At 37.6% G+C, this 21,137-nt stretch overlaps 1 protein-coding gene across 1 annotated transcript in view; it reads right to left on the bottom strand.

Moving 5' to 3' along the window:
- Positions 1–2,648: 2,648 nt before the first annotated feature.
- STIMATE (STIM activating enhancer) overlaps positions 2,649–21,137 on the bottom strand; it is a 37,495-nt gene continuing 19,006 nt past the window's right edge. The window contains exons 3-8 of the mRNA XM_076346154.1: positions 19,606–19,701; positions 15,818–15,939; positions 9,658–9,770; positions 8,652–8,729; positions 7,624–7,773; positions 2,649–6,724 (exon numbers count right to left, since the gene is read on the bottom strand). Of these exons, the coding sequence (XP_076202269.1) occupies positions 6,608–6,724; positions 7,624–7,773; positions 8,652–8,729; positions 9,658–9,770; positions 15,818–15,939; positions 19,606–19,701 (676 nt within the window). The 3' untranslated portion in view covers positions 2,649–6,607. The remainder of the gene's footprint in view (positions 6,725–7,623; positions 7,774–8,651; positions 8,730–9,657; positions 9,771–15,817; positions 15,940–19,605; positions 19,702–21,137) is intronic.

Genomic DNA, 21,137 nt, shown 5'->3' with positions numbered 1-21,137 from the left:
GCACCATACAATCAGGACTACGGGATTTGTCGGTTGTGAGCTATCCCCCAGGCCTCCGGGTGCCCATTTTGCCTTTAAGTTGAACTCTTTCCAGGCCTGAGAAGGAGCTTTCCTTTACGTGACTATTGGGGGAATTATTTGTAGGTTAAGAAGCAGTTTGGATGTTACGTACTTAGCCATTCCTTATGTTGAATTTCTATTTTAAACTCACGGCTTAGTAAACTAGAGGAAATGTTTCTGCAGAACAGCATTACCTTTTAGTAGGTTAACAAAGCAGAAGGAAAAAACATCAGCTTTAGGAAAAACAGCAATTTTTTTCTATTGTACAAAGCAACACCTCTCCTTCTCTACTAAGATGTTTCTATACAGCCCTATAAGCACCACCGTTCTGACGCTATCTATTACAACAGGAAAATAACATTCTGCATGTTTAAAGCAAATATTTAGAATTTGACACAACTATTTTTTCCCCTTCAGCTTTCAAAATGGCTTCATTTAACTGGTACTACATATTCCTCACTCAAAAGCAACAGTTACGCTTTCATGGCAATTTAATTTATACAAACAAAATCAAAACAGCTTCAGCTTGCATGCCATTCGGGGGTAGGAGATGAGGCGCTTCGGAAGTAGGTAGCATATCCTGAAGTTTCTAAGACATCCCCCATAGCCTGGACAATTCTGTTCTCTTTGATTATACATTTCCTAAACCAAGGCTGAACAACAAACACAACCATTTCCTCTTACAGATCATGGGCTAATTTTTCCTTACAAAACCCCAACCTAAATCCAGTTACTTACATTTCAGAGTAGAAATGTTCCTGTTCACCTGGTTGAGGTCCTGAGATCTGTTAAATGGGACATGAATGACAATGAAACAAGATGGCCTCATTTATTTAACAGTGGCTATTAAAAACACAAGTTAACCCTGTTTCATCTTTCACTGCAACATAAAGTATGGAAAACTCCTTTGCTGAGGAGCGGTTGCAGCTAAAATACGGCAATGACCATGGAGAATTTAGTGCGTGTACACACGTCTGGCCACTGTGATCTCCAGGAGACACAGATCTTACAGAAGATTTGACTTCTCCTGTAGGAAACTGCTAACATCCCTCAGTGGACTGACAGGCTTGACAGGTTGAAGATTATTCTCTGAATTCCCTTTAAGGATGCAGTGGGTATGGGGCTGCTTGTGTGTAGTAGGTGGGAAGTAATGAAAGTAATGGGCAAACATTATAGAGGAGTTGCAGGGGTAGTAGTGGATCAATACTGTGCAGGTCCAGCCCAGCAGAACACACTAAACTGCTCCCACCAAGATAGGAAGGAGCGATAGCAACAGCAGCTCACCAAGAACAGGATTTCTGCTCTATTCTGGCATAAAGGTATCGACCTCTTGCCATTTGCAGCCTAAAAAAAAAAAATCCATCACCTGCACATGGTCATGTTACAGCTTCACAGTGAGCCAGCTCTTGTCCTACATGGTCCTCCTCATTCCTCCAGCATTCTGGAAAATTGATGGTAGATACCTTGCCATACCTCCAGGGAACCTGGAGAGTTAAAACGGCATCTTCCTGCCCAACAAAACAGAAAAAAAAAATCAAGCTAGGCTACACTCATTTTGTTGGGTATAATAAGGGAATCCAAGCGCTTGCTGCAGACACTTTGGTAATCAAAGACGCTGCTTCCCTAGAGCTTAAGAGACAACTCTGCACCACATAGATAGCATGTAGGAGCGATGTCTTCATCAGACAGAAAAGAACCAGCACTGCTTCCCCCTTCCCCTTTTGCATGGTTTTGGGAAGTAGCAGAGATTAGAGTAAGCAAGGAAGACATTGGTCATCTCCAGCGTGTTGCTCTCTGGAGATAGGGGACAGAGAAGCTACTTGGTCCTGGAACTAGACATCCCCGCGTGGCCCTTTTCTGTCTCCGAGGAGGTACTACTACACGAGTTCTGTGGTACAAGGCACTGCACAAGCAAACTTCGCAACAGGACCCTCAGACACCTTCCCTCAGCTTGCATTTCTACTACCTGCTGCAAACAAATCAGAAGGGGAACAGAAGATAAAACAGGTTAATGAGTTATTGAATTAGGCCATGCCTCTGCCAAGGGACAGGATATTTGGGGTAAACTCAGAAATTTCTAAGTTTACACATTCACGTTGCAAACGAGCAAAAGGTCTGGCTTTGCTTAAAAAGCCGAAAGCAGGCTGTGATAATTGGCTGTGTGATTAAAGCATTTTAACAACATCCCACACTCCAGAAGGCCTCAGGTCAAATGTTCTGCAATCTCAGGAGTTCTCAGGGTGCACATCGAAGGTTTTATTTTCAGTATGAAAATACAGATGGTTATTCTCCATGTGAGCATACGCAGAAGGTGAAAACCCTCCTCAGGGAACAGATCCGAGAGGAGCTTGCAAGGATTCTTACAGTCGTAAACAAAATTTGCTACTTAAGAATAGTGGTCCCTCCAACTGAAATGGGACTTGCTATTAAGGTAAATGAATATATTGAAATTAATACCAACATGAGTGCAAAAAATTAGATCTGCAGTTCTGAAGTTAAACTCCAGTAGCAAAACCTGCTTCCCAAAATGGCACATTATAAACATTGAAACACGCACACTTTTAAAGAGAACAAGTATAAGACAAGTGTACAAATCTGTAATAAGTCAAACTTTATTGTAAACCATTATACAATGTAATTACATCAGATACCCTTAAAAGTTTAAGGTAACACCACTGATTAAACAATATGGTCCAAACAGAGGGCAGCAGAATACAGCTGTTGGTTTTGCTCACATAGGCTATACTCTGAATTTACTTACAAACAAACCCAACATTCAGTTTGAGACGGATACCCACGCAAGACAAACACACCTACAAAAGAGTCCCTTTTTTAAAGATACTGCAGTTTTACTTTGTAAAACCATAGTAGTCATTTTCAGTAATTGAACTGGAAACTTTACCTAAAAAAGTTTGCACGCCTATGCTGTAGATCTACTCTGACTTGATGTGGCTGAATTTATTCACTTTCATTACTGGTTTCTCCTGTACAAAGCACAGCAAAGTTGCAAACATGGGTTAGTCAAGCACAGTGGCAGAAATTCCTTGTGATGCTCAGCTCTCAGCAGAGCGTGAGAGCCCAGGCCTCCCCCCCAGGCACAGCTGGAATCGGAGCAGACACCTGCCAGAGGGGATCACCTTGCATTGCTCTAATTTGCAACTCAATTTCTGAGTTTTCCCTGAAGAAAAGCTATAGTACATTTTAGTTAGCAACATTAACATACAGCTTTTACCTACTTAAAATAAGACAAGGGGACCTGAACATATTAAAGCCAGAACTTGAAAACCACGTATTAGACAACACCAGTGTTTGAAGTTTATGCAGATGTGTCACAGGTCGGATACTAGAAACAGTTAATACATTTAGGTTGACCATCCGTGGAAAATTTGATCTCCACCAATACTTCTGTGTCTCTTTTCTAAGTTACAATCCCTTTCTCTTACTTTGGCATATACTACAGAGCTTATTTTCATTAAACAGAATCACATTTTTTTAAGCACAGCCTGAATTAAACCTTTGCTATGAGTTGTCCTGAAGTACATTTACCAGGCATAAATTTAGGGCGCCAATTTGAGGATAATGCAAACATCGTCATGTTGTAATATTATTACTGGATCAACTCTTTGTGAAAAATTTATTTCAGACTGTACTGCCAATACATTTCAACAAACAGTAAGACATAGTGAAGCACTAGGCACATACTTCCTTCTCACACATACAAGCTCTTCAGACGAGCACCTGTCCTACTTGTACCTACTGCAAGAATTCAAATTTTTATCTTACAAAGAGGAAAACTGCCAATTTTATATTTTCCATCTCTTTCACATGATAACAAAGAACGAATAGAAAAAACCCTTGGTTTTTGTTATGTGGCTGAGGTTGTGAATAAAAGTTTTATCTTAGTAGAGAAAGTTAGAGCTGTTTTTTCCCCTCTGAAGATATGTTCCTCCTGTTACTACTGTGGTATTTAAAATACTTCTGTCTCTTTGGCTCATAGTGCTTTACTACATCATCTTGCTAGGCATATCAAAATCTCAAACCAAGTGACATTTAAGCACTTAAGACATGAAAAATTAGGCATTCGTATACCTTTGCTATAACCACCTTCAAGAAACTGCTCCATAGTGCTTTACATTGTTTTGTACTTGGTCAATAAGTTTGAGGTCTGCTCAAAACAAATATTTTTACATGATTAAGGCCATAATTTTATACTGACACTTCACAGACTAAACATGAGACTAGAAATAATTTTGATAATTTAAGTAACTGGAGAAGAGGAGGGAAAAGGAAGATAAAATGAAAGCTCGTACAGTTAAATTTGTGTGCGCTGCTCAGTTATCTCTGGTGGTTGACGAGGATAGCGATGGCTGTGCAGTGGTATGTAGCACATGTTGAATAGCTTTATTTCACTATCTGAAATAGAACAAATCCTATGCTAAAAAAAATAAAATGCTGACATTTGCGACAAGAGCCAGTCCTAGCTCTTAAATCCCTTTGGAAGAGAGCTGTATGAGACTATTCTGTTGATGAAAATGAATTCCTTGAAGTACTGTGCTTTTGGAGATACGCACCCGCCCAGTGGTAAATAGTCAAGAGAAGATGCAAGTCACACAATAATGAAAAAAACCCAAAAAACCTAAACCAGAGGCAACACTGATTAGGGACATTTCCCCATCCCCCCACACCCCCCATTTCAGAATAACTCAATTAAGCTTCCATTGTCATTAGTTTCTAGATTTAGTCTAAAAGAAACACTAGTACTTAAACTTATTGCAGTTATTACATTTCAGTGCACAGTAACAGAGGTCAGCAGCTCAACTAAACTCGCAAACGTTAGGTTTGGTAAAATGTCCCTTCTAGCCGGCTGGACACGCTGAGGTGTACCTGAAGTCTCAGAACATTGTGTTCACCTCGGCAGCCAAGCAGTGAAAAGGAATGCTGGAATAGTGAAAGTAAGTACGGGAGCGCACAGTTCAGTATTTACTAAGGCCCAAGAACCCCATTTAAGTGGCCTGGGTAATAAATCACATTAAGACCTACTAAATCTATAAAAAAATGTAAAAAATCTTAAAAAGTTCTGAGCAGTTTTCCAATGAAACTGTTTGGTTTAAGGCCTGGAACATTTCTGATGTCCAGATACTACAACAGATTTGCAATTAAGGTCTGTTGTCACCTCTTTGACACATCGCCTTGTCCTGCACAAGGTTTAACTAAGCAAGGAAAGCTGTCGGAAACAATCATTTAGAAAATACGCAAAGCAAAAGGATGCCACTGAAAACATGTCTGCTGGGTTTCGGATCAGCACACGTTGCCAATTATCAGAAGACAAGACACTGAAAATCACAAAAATTCTGCAGTAACAACTGTATTATACCTCTTGTTTGTTTTTTTTAAATACTAAAGGATAACCAGACTTTTTGGAAATTAAACAGGAGAAATCTTTTTTTTAAAGCACATTACATAGAAGATTGGTTTTCCAACAAAACACAAGGGGCAAAATTATTTGCTATATTGTAGCACAACTGCTTCAATCAGACCACAGTCCCGTACCGCAGGCCCTATATAAGGAAAAGTATAAGAAATGTTCCATCTCTTTTGGGTTATTTGAGAGGTATGCACAAGAGACTTGCAGAAACAGAAATAGAGTCATCCATAGATATTCATTTCACAAATAACCTATCACAACAGATTTTTGTTATACACTAAAGTGCACGTTTGTCAAATATGCAAACACCACCTCCTATTAAAAATGGTATTTTCAAATTATGTGGTCAAAAGCACACTTAGGACTGCATTTTTAGTGATATTTGGTGACTTCAGCAGTGACAGAGAGCTCTTCCCTTTGCAATCCCTTTGTCTTAAACCAGGACACAAAGATAAATAAGATTTTCACTACAAATCTTTTGACCTATTCTGCACAAAAAAAAGGGAACTGCACCCTTTTCTCTGACAAAGAGAATCTTTAAATACAACTGTATGAAAATATAACTTAAATATAAAATAGTCAAATAGATTCGAGGAGACTCGGAAAAAAATCTTTGTTCCACCTATTAGTTCCATAGGTACCTGGTAGCAAGTAAACATTTGTACTTAAAAAAATAACGTTAAGTTACAGTTTGTAACCATAAACTATTCTGCTCTAGGAATTATGCCGCAAAAGCCAGTTTTAGTCATAGAACACACTCCTTTAGCTTAGTTCATTCTGATGCCTTTTTGAGAACAGCTTAAACTGTATCATCAGTAACTGTAAGTGGAAGATTGCTGTATCTGTTTTCTATGATCTTCTCTGAAATGTCAGATACAAATCCCCTTAGCGACTAGTCCTTAACAACACTGTTTTTCACATGTGATGAAAAGACATTCTTGCATAATTGGTCAGTGTGTCTGTAGTGCAACTGAACTGGAAGTCTTCCAACCGTTTGCATTCTGTTGGTAGACCTTGCTTTTAAGTCAGTTTGTATGAAAAGGGAGATGCAACTGCAACATTAAAACCCATTGACTGAAGTTTTTGCCATGAAACCTGCAAATACACAGGTCAGGGAATGTGTCATACAGGCAGACCAAAACGATGCTTCTTTTTCTTAATGGGCTTTAAGTTGGTCAGTCTACGCAGGTCCTCTTCAGCATCCGATTCTTCCATCTCATCATCTGCTGAAATAAGGATCTAAAAACAAAGTACAGCTTCTAAGTAACATGGATCAAAGTCACACTCTTTCTTCGTTCTACTGCTAACCTTTTACTTTTTTTATGCTTGCAAAGCACCTTATTATTTGCTCAAGAAAGAGCTCACAGGACATAATTTGGATTTACTGCCAGTACTATCAAACAACATCACACATCCTATCTGGAACCTCCAGTAAATTTTGAAGAAGGTTGCATGCGTATTAATCTCTACTACAATCACTGACTCGAAACCGAAAGAAGTGATTCCAGCACCTCCAGAACAGTTGGCTTGCTGTTAAAATGAGAGAGAATATATAAGCTTTCCATCCACACTGGTAATATGGCAGTCATTCTATTAAAGAAAATCCCATATAAATAGTACTGTCTGTAACACAGAAACGTTACATTAACCAACTAAAGCTAAAACAACTTACCTTCAAAAGATACCACCCATCCTGCAGGTGAACTGAAAACTGCCCACTTAATATAATTTAGAATAAAATTATGCTAACACAAGGTTGTATATACTTCTCCAAAATCAGGCCAGTTGCCTCCACCAGCTTCCTCTCACTTTAAGCTATTAACCTCCCTTTGAATTTGAATTGTCTATTAGTTTTGTATTTCATATGGGGTTTTTTTAGAATCATTTGTAACAGTTCACCTGTGATACTTAAATATATTATTATGTCCTCCTGCCCATCTGGAAGGAAATTAACTACCATGAGTGGTGCAACAATGCCATTTTTCTTAACTGGTTTTCAACTGCAAATTCTAGGAACTACTGTTAGAGGTACATGCAAAGAAAATCAAAATTGAGTTGACAGTGTTACAATTAAATCAACGGTATGAGCGATGAACTGGACTCATATTGCATTAATTGCAATAATTAACTCTACATACTTCTGACTCGGACTCTTCGTATGATGCTGCTCTCCTGTATCGGACTTTACTTCCATTTCTTGAATCTTGTCCTGCTTCCTTTTCTTCAAGTTTAGCTTTTGTCTTCCCTTTCTTCATAAGAAAATTATCTACTACCCAGAACATTAATGCCTGTTAAAGAGAAGGGGGAAGTGACAGTTCAGTTTTCCTTAGAGTAGCATATGTTCATTCGCTCAGTATTTGGACAGAATTAGGAAAACTTGACAATAATTTTGAATTGGCCATACAGGTAAAATCTTGTATAGGCATACAGTCCCATGGCTTATTACACAATGCATGAATGCTCTAGAACATAGCTACTTTATTCCTTTGTAGAAGAAAAGAAAGTTAAGAAAAGTAGCTGCTATTCAGAGTGATCATATATTAACTCTTCATGTAGAAACGTGAACAGTTTAGGCAGACATCTTAGTGCAACAGACTTTTGTTTCTCAAAGGATAAAATCCACGCTTGAACAAATTAATGAAAGAAAAAAAATCACCAGCAGTTATTAAATGCAAGGACACCCACCACCTCTGGCTCTAGTCCCTAAATCCCAGGTTACTGGAAGAGTATACTTTGGGAAGGATGATTGCACACTTGCCCTTTTCCTCTGCTCCATTATAGGCCAGCCACTATTAGCTATGGTCAGACACAGGATACTTTGCAGTACAGCTATCCTTAGACCAACTGTTTCCTGAAGCAAATTTCATTGTAATTTTATAATGTCTATGTCAGTATTTCAGTATTACATTCAGTCTATTGAAGTCATCAGCCCAAAGAGGTCTATGAGGCATTTCTGCACCTCTCCTGAGCCTGGTTACTTAGCTCAATATGGATTTCAGCTTTGTAAAGTCTATGTATCCAGACATTTTATCCATTCTTTAACACTCTTCTTTAAAAATTAACTTAAGCACCAAGGTACACTGTGCTTTAAGGACTAACGTTAATTAACACATGGCAGAAAGATATCCAAGTAAATATCTCACAAAAGCGTGCAAGTTGTACTAACATTAACAACGAAGGGAACTATCAGCATGACGATAGCCAGCTCCAACTGGGGGTTCTCTATAGGATTCAATAAAGCCACCTGTGAAAAGAGAAAGATTAAGTTCAGATCATGGCAGCATGTGCACATAACTGGATTAGTAAGTGCAATTGTTCATGTACTAGCTAACACTACAGAAATAATTCATATGAATCAAAAAAGGACAGCTTTGTAGAAAAGGAAAATACTTAGGATAGCTTATAAATTACTACAGATAAGTAAGCGGGGCTGGCAAGAAACTGATCTCGTCATTTTTGTTTACAGAAGTCTGAAGAGCTGTGTTAGAATCATCTTGAACATTTTAGAGCTCCATGCTCCCCAGGAACATGTTTTAAGTTCCATCTTTAGGAAACTTAAACAGACCAGCATTTCACAAAACACACAGTAAGGAGAAGACAGAGTTCCCAGAGTAGTCCAGAGCATAAAATAGGGACCAACTGGTTTTAATGGGCTGTAAGACCACGCACCATCACTTTGAATATTACGTTGCACAGATTCTATCAAAATAAATATTTATCCAGTCATCAGCAATGGCTTCACTAATCCATTGCAAATTACTAAAATTCTACAGTTTAAGATCTATCAACAAGGTCAGGCAAAGAAAATTCTTTAAAATACTACAAGAAGCAATACAAAATAGCTTTAAGTAAGGGTTAAAGAATTAAGAAAAGGAAGAACCACTTAGTAGCTTTAAGAGCACTCAGACAAGGAGACAGAATAAAATTTTATATATTGCATTATATAAAAACCCTCCAAAATATGATAGGATATTCCCGGCAATGGATGCCAGAAAGCCTAATTAGCAGTATCCTAATCAAGCTAAAAGAACATACCACCACCAGAGAGTTAAATGGCATTGACTGTAGACAGTTATGATGCTTGAGCCAAACCAATAAACAGTTAGAAGTCTATTGCTTTACAGCTTCCACCTGAAAGTCATTTGCCTGTAAAATGCTGCAAAAATACAAACCTCCTTCCACTGAGGTATAAGAAGCACTATAATGATGATGGTTTTCTCAAATGTCATAATCATTATGTACAGAGCACATTGGCCCACCCAAGCACGGCACTGCACTGGGTCACCTGCAGGGAAGAAGAAAGATTCGCTATATCATAGGGTTGATTTTACTTCACAGTAAACATTTTAGAAAAGCAGTATTAGAAGAGGCAGGGCAGCTATATCCTCTTAAAGTGCCTTCTCCAATTTCCTTAGTGCTGCTCCTTCCCCTCCCTCAGCCTCACCCCAACTTTCAAAAAGTATCAGTTAGAAACTGAATATAACAGGACTATCCGATTCAGCAATACCTGGTTTATACACTCACTGTTTTACATAATCTGATGAAAGCAAAACAGATATAGTTGCATTACATTTGTTTCTCATCAAATTGTTATTTTTGACCCTCTATCATGAAGTATGAAGTTTCTTAAAAGGGAAAACTTAAGGGAAACATAGCTGGAGAAAAACATCATCTGCTTAGGCTGAGGGGAAAACGTGATGATTTCTGCCATTCTCCCTAGGCTACCTTAAACATATTTTTCCTCTCTACAAAGTTAGTTACCATAACTAACCAATCATAACTGAAGCAACAGGTGCAAAAGCTGCTATGAAAAATTTAATTGAACAAAATATTAAGATCACATTTTAGTTGCCATCTGAAAGGATTTGAAATTCTGCTGCACCCCATTGTGGCAGAGTGAAAACCTGAGTGCGTTACATTATCTGCCATAACAGAACGAAGACCACAAATATTTGAACATGAAAACTGAAGTAGACTATTAATACTCTATGAAAGCAAGGAGAGAAAAAAAGAAAAAAAAAAGAGAAAAGAGAAAAAGAGGACTGGTATGCCTAACAAGCTTTGCAGGTGACCTTAAAGCACCACTTCACTGGAAACCCAAAAGGAAGCTTTGGAGGGGAGCGTTAGCTCTTTAGTCTTCACGATAGTCTTCTGCAACATCTTCAAAGGCAGCTTAAAACTTTTAGCCTGGGGATGAATAATGGGCAGTGGAAATTCAGATGCCTTTATGTATTTGTAATGCATAATGGATAGTTGCTACTTCCTTTTCTGGAACATTTCTGAAAGGTTTTCAGTATTAATACTTGGTAATAGTCTTGAGACTTACTGTTTGCTGTTTAAATGCTATGAAGAGAAATTGATAAATTAGACTGGAGTCCAAAACAAAGAAAACTTCCTAAACAAGTTTTACAGTAAGAGCTAGTATCAACGCTCAATAGTCCAAGATGAAAATGGTTAAAATGCTCAAGTTTTACACTTATATACTACAGTTTATGGCTTCTGTTGTAAAAAAAAAAGTTAGAAAATTTGAAAGGGGAAACACCAGTAATTCAAAGTTGAACACCCGTGATTCTTCTGAAGATACAAGGCCTGAATTAAATTTTAGCAATTAATTTCTATACTCCACATTTTTATTAGTATTCTCTAGTTTTCATTAAGTAGCAAATATGAAAAAAAAATCTAGCTTTAGCTACAGACTTACCATTGAAACTTTACCGGTTTATTCTAAGCTCTTTTCCAATCTGTATTTAATTCCTAAAAGCAAAGACAGCTATAGCAATTTTGCATGTATTCCAACTCTGTCACGTGAGATTTTGTATGTCCAAAAATTGTGAAACTCTGTATTAAGAGTGCTGTGCACTATCACCGATGAACATTTTGTTCCATGACGTTTTGGGGGGGGGGGGGCACACTGGTTTTTTGGGGTGGGTTTTTTTTTTTGGTACATGACTGAAATTAGAAGTTGTGTATACTAAATTCTATCTGAGGATTTTTGTGTGCCCTAACGCATCTACAAAATTATGTCTCAGCTCTAATTACAAGTGGGGATAACAGGGATGCTGTCTACTTTGAATTTACCAAGTCTCTTGACAGTCTCCCAGGAGTATCCTTGTAGACAAGTTGGGGAGATATAGACTGGATGGGTGGACATACAATTCTGACATAAAGGAAAAAAGCTGTCACCATGAGAGTGGTTAAGCACTAGAGTAGGTTGTTCAGCGGGGTTCTTAAATCTCAAACCATGAGTAAATTAAAAACTGGCCTGGACCACGCCCTGAACAACAAAGCTTTAGCTCAAACCCTGCTTTGAGCAAGAGGTTGGATTATATCACCTCTGGAGAGCCTTTCGAACCAAATTTTTTCTATGATTTTATAAACTATGCAATTCAAGGGAAAAAGTAGAAGTTAACGTCACCACATCCAGGAGGTGTTCCCAAGAATATTTGGGACATTTGTACATTCAAAGATTCAGTACACAAACTCAAATTAGAACTTTAAAGTTAACGTTGAAGCCATAAAGCTCTAATTTCATTTCTAAAGTCTCTGACAGCCTCTCTTGAATTCTGATTTTATACCTGTCATGTATAAATTACATGTTTAGAATAAACTAACAAATCAGTAGAAATCTTGTTACTGCAAGAAAAGCGCATTAAGACTGAAACTGAAAAATTTTGAATCCTCAGCAGTAACAACTGTAGCAGCATTTTTTGAAAATGCTGGGCAATGAAAAACTGGTCTATACTAGTGTATGCTACTTTCATCAGCCACGTTGTAGAGTCACGTTTATAGACAAAATACCTGTGATTCCTCTATCCCATAACTTCTCTCTGTTCTTCAAATCCTGAGAAATTTTCTTAAGAAAATGCCAACTCACAGAACTACTTCAAAATAAATTTAAAAAAGTTTTAAAGTAAGTGCTATCTACCCTATATGGCTATAAGTAAGTTGCTCTGCAAGTTGCAAAGAGCTCGAGGGAAAAGATGCATCAAATACAGTTTCTAAGCTTTGCCATCTGAGAAGCAAAGACAAGCAAAGAGACCACAGCACGAGTCAGTTGCCAGAGTTCATTGTCACCAAGAGGGATTTAGACACCTGTTTTCTACTCGCAGCAGCTAAAGTAGCCTAAGACAAGAAGGAAAGGAGAACGCAGGGAACATTCTTTTCAGTACAGATCATGACTGCTTTTCTCCTCTTTACATACTCAAATATATTAACTGATTCTGCACTTCTATTAAAACCCAGCTGCTGAGGTAATGAATCTGAAAATACAAAACTGGAAATATGAAGACAAATCTAATAAACTTAAAAATTCTGACATAAAAAAAGCCCTTGAGGGAGCGTCATGCTACTTTGTTCGTAAATCAGCGTGCAGTGCTGTTTTGCTGTATCAACAGCAACCATTTATGAATGCTGATATTTTGGTATCCATTCTGTCCTTGAGGCATTTATGCTTAAAAACTATCCTCCATACAAAGAACAGGCTTTTAAAACCAGCAAACCAGCAGGAGACTGCTATTTTTTGTGACAGCTTCAAGTAATGAATCACCAGGGATCAAGTAATAGAGCTAAGAAGGGAAATGAGCTCACAGTGAGAATTAACTTGAGACAAATGGTTATTTAGGCTCTAGAAACACAAACAACATCACTCAATCAAACAAAGAGACTTGGTTGGGGAGGGGGGCTCTTGTTTGTTTTCCCACACTTGCAAACAAACTGAAGTCACACTGATCTCCAAGCTGAGGACTTGACTTTACTACTTCAGATAAAATGCCACAAGTCTAAACACACTTGCGACCCCACAGGACTGCATTTTAGTCCCCTCTTCTACCCTACTTTAATTATTTTAAAGAATCTTATGAAAAATAAGACAAGACTTTTCTTGGGGCCAAAGCGAAAAATTTTAAATAAAATGGTGATACGAGGGTTTTCACTTCAGAAACAAGAGTAGTACTTAACAGAAGAGGGCAAACAATCCAGTGCAACTTGTCCTTTTTAGACAGATTTGTTACATAGGGTCTAACCTTACTGCACAGCCATTACTAATAACTTTCCATCTGCTATCTAGATCTCTTTATAGCAGAAGCCTCTCCCACATGATTAATGGAAACACAGATTTACAATATGCTTTTTAATAGTCCTTACGATAGCTTGATTAAAAACAAACACGCTAAGGTCAGGACAGCACATTTATGAAGATACAGAAAAGAAAGTTAGTCACTAATAAAATGATCTGATATTGGAAAGAACAACTAAGTAAAGAGGACTTACATAATTTCATACATCGCTTACACACACACAGAAGAAATACTCAAACAAGTTTAGGCGTTTCAGATCTAACTCAAAATGACAACAATGGATCAGTCACAGACCACCTCCGCAGCAGAACACAAGTTCATTTGTTGATTTTAAGAGCTGAGTTACTGCAGTCACAGATGCCTCATAACTAACTAATCATAGAAACAGGTTCATTTTGGAAGTCAATAAGAGATAGACACAAATTTCAGGAGAGTGACTATATTCCCATATCTTCCCATCCACACAGACCGCCTATTGTTAAAAGGACATTAAAATGGGAGAACAAATTACACAAGAAAAAGCAGAATGCTATTAGGAAGAAATAAAATCTAGTATTTGACATGATTACAAGTACCTACCTATAATTGTAATAGATACACCAAGCTTCTTTCTCTGAGTGGAAAGCCAATTTTACATGGGCTGAAAGCTGTCCAAACATCTTTAAATGGCTTCAATCCAAATCAACAATCAGAAAAAGGGACTTTGGGCAATAGGTCTCAAAGCTCAGTCAGAAGCTGTTGCTCAGCAATGTCTCAGCTCTTTCCTTGCCCTTTTCCCTTCCCTGTGCATTGGTGCTTACCTAATCCCTTAGAGACCCAAGTATGGGGACTGATCTGGAGGAACTATTTACTTTTCCACATATAGTGAATTTTCTGATGGTTTAGCTCTCTGAATCAGTTCCCTGAAGAGTCAGATGTGCACCAGTCCAAGGAAAAGAGTGGAAATATTGGACCATGGCATGAGGTGAAAAAAGCAGATAAACAGGCTTGTGGCAGTGCTGATTTAAACAGCTTAAATGGTCATAAACCGTACCCTAAAAGATACACATTAAATGTACATAAATCTAACACTAAATGCCCTAATGGTATAGGCAGTTACTTCTCTTAAGATAGATGCTTGTCATCATCTCTATTTTAAACATCTGACATTAAAGCAAATAGCAATTAATGCTATTTGATTTAATTGTAAACTTCCCAAGCTTTTAAAGTACTTCAACTTGGCAAGGCCCTTATTTATTCTTAATTCTGTCAGCCACTTAGGATCATTAAAAACAAAGAAACCTACGAAACCAAAAAACCTACCAATGATAGTTATGAAAACGCTATGAAAGCTTTGACTTTTGTCAGGCAAACATTATTTTAACTTTTTTTTCCCCCAAACCATAGGGTTTTTTGTTTGTTTTTCTCTCTGATGAAGAGCCATAGCTCTCTTGTGAGGCAACCTCTCCCCCATTCCTATCTCAAGGAGCTTCAAATGTAATTTTTAGCATCTATAGAGAACTTCCATTCCCAACCAGCCAGACTAAGCAATCTGAAAAATAACAGGTTGAACAGAATTAAATGTCGATGTCGAGTATGTATGATACTCAACTGCGTCTGCAAATCCACAATTTCTGCAGATCAGTGGACTTCTGTGGCTAACATAAGGGAAGATAGAAAACCCACAACTTCACGTGAAAGTGATTTCACTAGTCTATCCCTTAGCCTGTACGAAAGACACATGCGTTTTTCATCAATGATACAAGCCCTACGTGCAGGAGTTCCAGTGATCATTACTTGAGGACAAGCACAGGCCATCTTGCCATTCTCTTCACTGAAGGTATGTGGCTGTTTACTTTAAAGAGGGCTGGCAGAACTCTTAGCTCGTATCTTCAGACAACGGCATGTGGTTCAGTGAAAGCTTTAATAGGAAATGACCTTCCAGCTATCATTTATTTGAAAGTGTTTCAGAGGAAATTTATCATGCTGTTATTTTTTCCATGAGGTTAGCCAATATCATAATTTGTTCAATCACTCCTAAAAAAAAAAATTCAAGCAGTTGTTCCAAACTCACTAAATGCTTAGAGACTTGTTGAGCTTTCTAACGCAGAAGGGGCATGCTGAGATACAGAACTTAAAAGAACCCTCGTCACAAGTGAAATATTAAAATGACCACTATAATCTTGTATAATGATTTTAAGATGGAGTTAACCACTAGCTGAAATATTCTGAGATTCTATCCTGAAAATCATTTCAGTGCAAGAACAGAAACATTTACCATATTCACCAAAGCGAAGGGACTCCCACTGCTGCCATTCCACAATGCTGCTGACTGCACGTATACCAATGTAGATTAACAGCATTCCTAATGTGGCATCTAACAAGAAGTTGATAAGGTACCTGAAAGGAAAAATGTAAAAAAAAAAAAAAACAAGGAGCAAGGGTCCATTTTCTACAAGTTCAGTGTATTTTAACACCACGATTGATAAAAGATCTGTATATATGTTGAGAAGCCAGAGTATTGAGAATAATCATTTACCCACATCTGTAATTACACAGTTAGCCTAAAACTTAAATAGTTTTAGAAACCTCAATATTTTGTTTCTGCCCTTAAAGTTAAGCTCCGACTTCTATTTTTGTGAGTTCTGGTGTGTGTATGTGCATACTCTATATAAACTCCAATATTCATTTTACTCCTTTAAATTAAAACCAGATTTTCTTTTTACCATTGCTCAATTCATTCTGCATGGAAAACCTGTATGTGAATAAAGCCAAAGGAATAAAAGGAAAAGGAATAAAAAGAGAAGTTATCTTAAAGAGACCTCAAGGAATTTGAAAGTAAAAAACCCAACCCAAAACACTTTCATTCCGAGGGGGAAAGACACCACAACTAGACAGTTTTTCTTGCTCAAGGGAGCCCCCTCCTAGCCTCAACAAGGAGAAATGAGCAGTGGAATACCACGCCTAGAGAGTACAGTCACTATCTAGGTCAAATTTCAACTTAGTGTTAGGAAGAAAAATGATTTACTTTCTTGCACTTCAGTTCTTGTCCAATAAACATTTGAAGTAATCAGGAACAAGCCTTCCCAGAAAAAAAAAATAACACCAAACCAAACCACCCCTCAATGGACACACCAACTGCTGCACTAATAATTTTATTGTTTCAAGAAAAGCTTCTGGGATCTTACCTATGCTTCAAGAAACTAGAGATTACTATGGGTTTCAAATTAATTCTTAGGTTCATTAAACGGTAGAGCTGATATTCAGAGCATTTTGTAAGTCAGTTTGGTTTATATACAATCACCGATTTTAGCTGAACAAACCAGCAGCTGAGAAAGAGTCAGCTGTAAGACACATAGTAAATCCCTGTTACTGAGATTCTTATTTGGTAATTCCAAATACTTAAGGTAAACTCTAGATCTAGTCTATAGGAACTTATCTGCAGGGATAAAAATAGTAAATCAGGGACCTGCGGGCTTCTGATGGCTGCAGAGGCAAATCAGTGGACAAAACAGTATCAGAAAGTGGAAAGCAAAGACAGAGTATGTGTCAAAACAGTAAAGGAGGAGCTGTTCTGACCCTCAAAATCCCATTCAGGAGCAGCTCAAAAATAAAAAGCGGACACGCCTTGCTTCAGCCAAGACTTACCCATAAACTTTCTAAAGAATACTTATTTTCGAATAGTTGTGTGTCAAATCAGTGTTTTAATGAACTTCGTATTAGACAAACATTAAAATCAAGGTTTAGTGTTTGGCAGAGGAAACTCAGCAATTGCAAGTCTACACAAGTCATTTTAAGGCCACAAGGGGCTGCTGTAAGTCTACAGCAGGAAGGCAGCCATCAGGAGCAGGGAGATGTGCCAGCACCTATTTCACATCAAATTACAGCTCACAGCACAGGCCAAGTATGCCCGATATTCCCAGGCACATCAGGCTCACTACATGTAGGCAACATGCTCATTCTGTGATGCACTGCATTAATCCTGCTCACACGTAACCAGTGCACCAGCACAAACAACAAAACAAGTTGCTGCCACTACCAGGTAAATGCATTTGGCTGAGAGTTCAGCGAGTAAAAGGCTGGGGTTCGTACAAACTTCCCCGTGTACCGCATACAGCCAGCTGAGTACCCTGCACTACAGAAGAAGAGTGCTGTTTGCTTTTTCTATTTAAAATTCTTCAAACAACAACCCATCTGTCGAGGTGTTTTAACAGATGTTTTATCAGCTTTGATATTATCACACACCTGCCTGAATTACAGCACTACATTCCCAAACTAACAAATGGCAACTTCCAATTGTAGTTCCTTCCAAGCTTTGAACCACAACGTTTTCTAAAACTACATTTTCTGGTTTTGTTCTGAAAATAACCCACAAACTACAAAACAGGAAAGAACAGAAAACTACCCATGTTTGAATTTGCTGAGTAAAATTCTTATTAAAGTCACAGACAGAAACGTTGCTTTTACTCACTAATTTTAACCCACTTGCATACTTAAGATATATTTTTCCCAAGAAAGGACAAGTGGCTTTGGTTAATGCTACATGCTACATGTAGTATTACTCCTACAAGGAGGACCTGCACCCTTGCCTGAGAAATTATACAGCTCCACATCGTAATTTTTGTTATCCTGGGAACAGTGAGTAACAGTTCTCTGCCTCACCCTCTTACTTGTTTTGTGTCACGTTACACTTACATGAAAAGTGGTGTTTGAAAATAAAGTTATGTAGACTATACTAAAACATGTAGACAAGAACGCACACATTAGCAAACCTTTTATTTTGCAAACTCAGTACACAGCACAGTTATTTTTAAAATATTATAATAAACTATTGAGCTTTAGCTTTAAACACTGACAACTTTAGACATGCTTTGGTTAGCTTACTTGAAGATACACTTTAATATATAAAAATGGAATGAAAGCAATTTGCACCTGTCAGTTTTTAGATCAGGAAATTCTTAAATCAGTAAGCAAGGAAAATCCTACAATGATGCCTGGTATTATTGAAACTGTCATAATTATAACAAACTTCACAGTCAGTGTGTTAAAATAAATGCATTTTCCCTACCAAAATGATTTCTGGTGGGAAGAGAAAAGCAGTGTTTTACTTGCACATTTATAGCATGTAGGAACACAAAAGAAACTGAGGAGGAATATGGGAAATAAAACAGGCTTGTGAAGCAACACAAGCATATTCCTTGAGCTGTGTAGCTCCTTTGTTTACCAAAGGACAACAGTGAGCAGATGCCATTGACGGAACTGGATTGGTTTTAAAGGGCAAATTACTAAGCTTTTAAAAGTAATTTCACAGCTTCTATTACCAGGAATGTGTAAGCTTCTTTGAGCATGAGCTCTATCAAGAACAAACCCAAACAATTACCATTTGCTTCAGGAGCTCCTGTAAAGAGCCTGACGGGGTCTTAGTCATAAAATCTTCAGGTTTAATATACTACAGTGAAATGCTTATCTACTTAGTCACGCTGCTCCAAGCGTGACATTGCAAAATTAATTTTTGTACTAACTGCCTGGGTACCAAGCAAGATTTCCTGCTTTTAACAAAATGAAAGTAATACTGCAGTAGCTAATATAGGTTTTCGAAGAAAATACAAGCATGAATGATTTTTGCTAAATATCCCTGAAAGCAACCTGACTTTATATTAAAGCCTTGCTGCCGTGAACAGTGCAGCTGGAGGTCAGTGCACACAACTTTATGTTCATTTCCTTTGGTCCCTAGCACCTCCTTCAGTAAACAGCCCCATATTACAATGTGCATCCCAAGTCCTCATTCATTAACTGGAGAGGCAGTAGTAGTAAGAGGTTACCTTTGGTCTAAAATATCTATATACAGCCCAGAAAAAGCTCTCCCAGGTCCTGCCAGCCATGAACTAGAAGAGCAGAACTCCGATCCTTGATTAACTAAGCTTAAACCACAGGTTTTTGAGAGTGATTGATTTTTACTATGAAAATTGGTTTCTCGGCTATATCTTGCATTATCGTCCACGTACACCATCAAACTCAACTGCAGAACTTCCATAAAGACCAATTATTCTGAAATTAAACACTCACAGTGAACAAGGGTCTTCTTCTGTAAGGTCTGATAAATAGACATTTGCAAAGTGGATGAACAACATTCCTATGGCTTGCTTGGAAGTATCTAAAAACCTGTATAGAGTAAAAACAGTTTTTAAGACACACAAAACTGTTTACAACACAGTCGGACATTGCAAATTTATTTTAATTAAAATTCCATCTCAATTATTCATTTTTTCTTCAAATGAGAACACCGGAATGATAAATTGTCATTGTATTTAGCTTATTTAACAATGTTCCATTTTAAATTCTGCCCCCTTTTTTCTTGAATATTGCTAACAATAAATCAAATCATGCTAACTTGAAACCTTACCACTGTAAATTTAAAGTCTAGGGACATCCCCTCTTGGTATCATATGCATTATCCAAGAGCTAATCCTCACTAAACCTAGCTAAGTCTTTAATAACCTCCTGTAAACAATGAGTATCCCAGCCTCGCTAGATATTTCAGTCCTTTTATGTTTATGTATTTTTAGCAAGTTTATGGCACAGACAAAAATAAAATCCTCATCATGGGCTTGTTGGTGAACAATTTAATAGCTGGCTAATGATTCCTTTATCTATAATATTTTGCTAAAAAGCCAACATATTTTTCACCTGAAAGCATGAAGTGGTCTCACTGACTTATATCTAAAGTACAACAGCTTAGACCACACTGCAAAAGAATTACAAACTTGAAAGCATTATCTCCAAAGCAGATGACAGAGTTAGAAAGAAAATAGTTTGCTACTTACAGGGAAAATAGAAAAAAAAAACCCACACTTGGGTACTGATTCAGTACTGGTTCCAGCCCTTACCATTCTTTTATCATCCTTTGCACAAAACCAAAACTTCCAATGGATGTTTTATTAAATGTTAAATACAGGAATCATGCCAAAAGTATTCTGTAGGCAATAGTGTGTTTTTTATACAGACCAACACCCATTTTGCCTGTTGTTTCCATGTCTAAAAAGATCCAAACACCCCAACAGATCCAAACAACACTTTATGCCTGAATTCATCTCCCCTCCCTGACAAATATGTCTTAAACTTTATCCTCTTGCATTCATTGCACGACATAGAAAGCAGAGTGTTGGAGATGAGGCAGGAAGCCAGTGAGTTACTTATCTAATCAGTACAGCATACTATAAATAACAAAACTCAAGTCCCAGAACAAGATTCTTTGCTTAAAAATTAAAGGCTATCACCACACTACTCAGAATTTCAGGCTGAGGTAGACTGCAGTACACCAAGATTTTGTATTTATTTTTTCAAGAAAATAAAGGTCAGGATTAGTTATGAAAAGCAGCATTGTATGAGATGAATTTAAACCACTGACATCTTCAACAACTGGAATGACAGCTTGACATTTACAGCAGTCTCAAAACTAGTACAGGTTATGTTGGCATTGCTACAATCCAACAACTTTTAAAAAGTAATAAAAACAAATATACTTTTTATACCTTGTATTCTTTTATGGCTTATGTATTTATATCTTTTACCATACTGTTTTCTATCTTATACACAGT

Source organism: Aptenodytes patagonicus, chromosome 8 (genome assembly GCF_965638725.1).
Source record: "Aptenodytes patagonicus chromosome 8, bAptPat1.pri.cur, whole genome shotgun sequence".
Lineage (NCBI taxonomy): Eukaryota > Metazoa > Chordata > Aves > Sphenisciformes > Spheniscidae > Aptenodytes > Aptenodytes patagonicus.
This window is presented reverse-complemented; position numbering and strand designations above follow the sequence as displayed.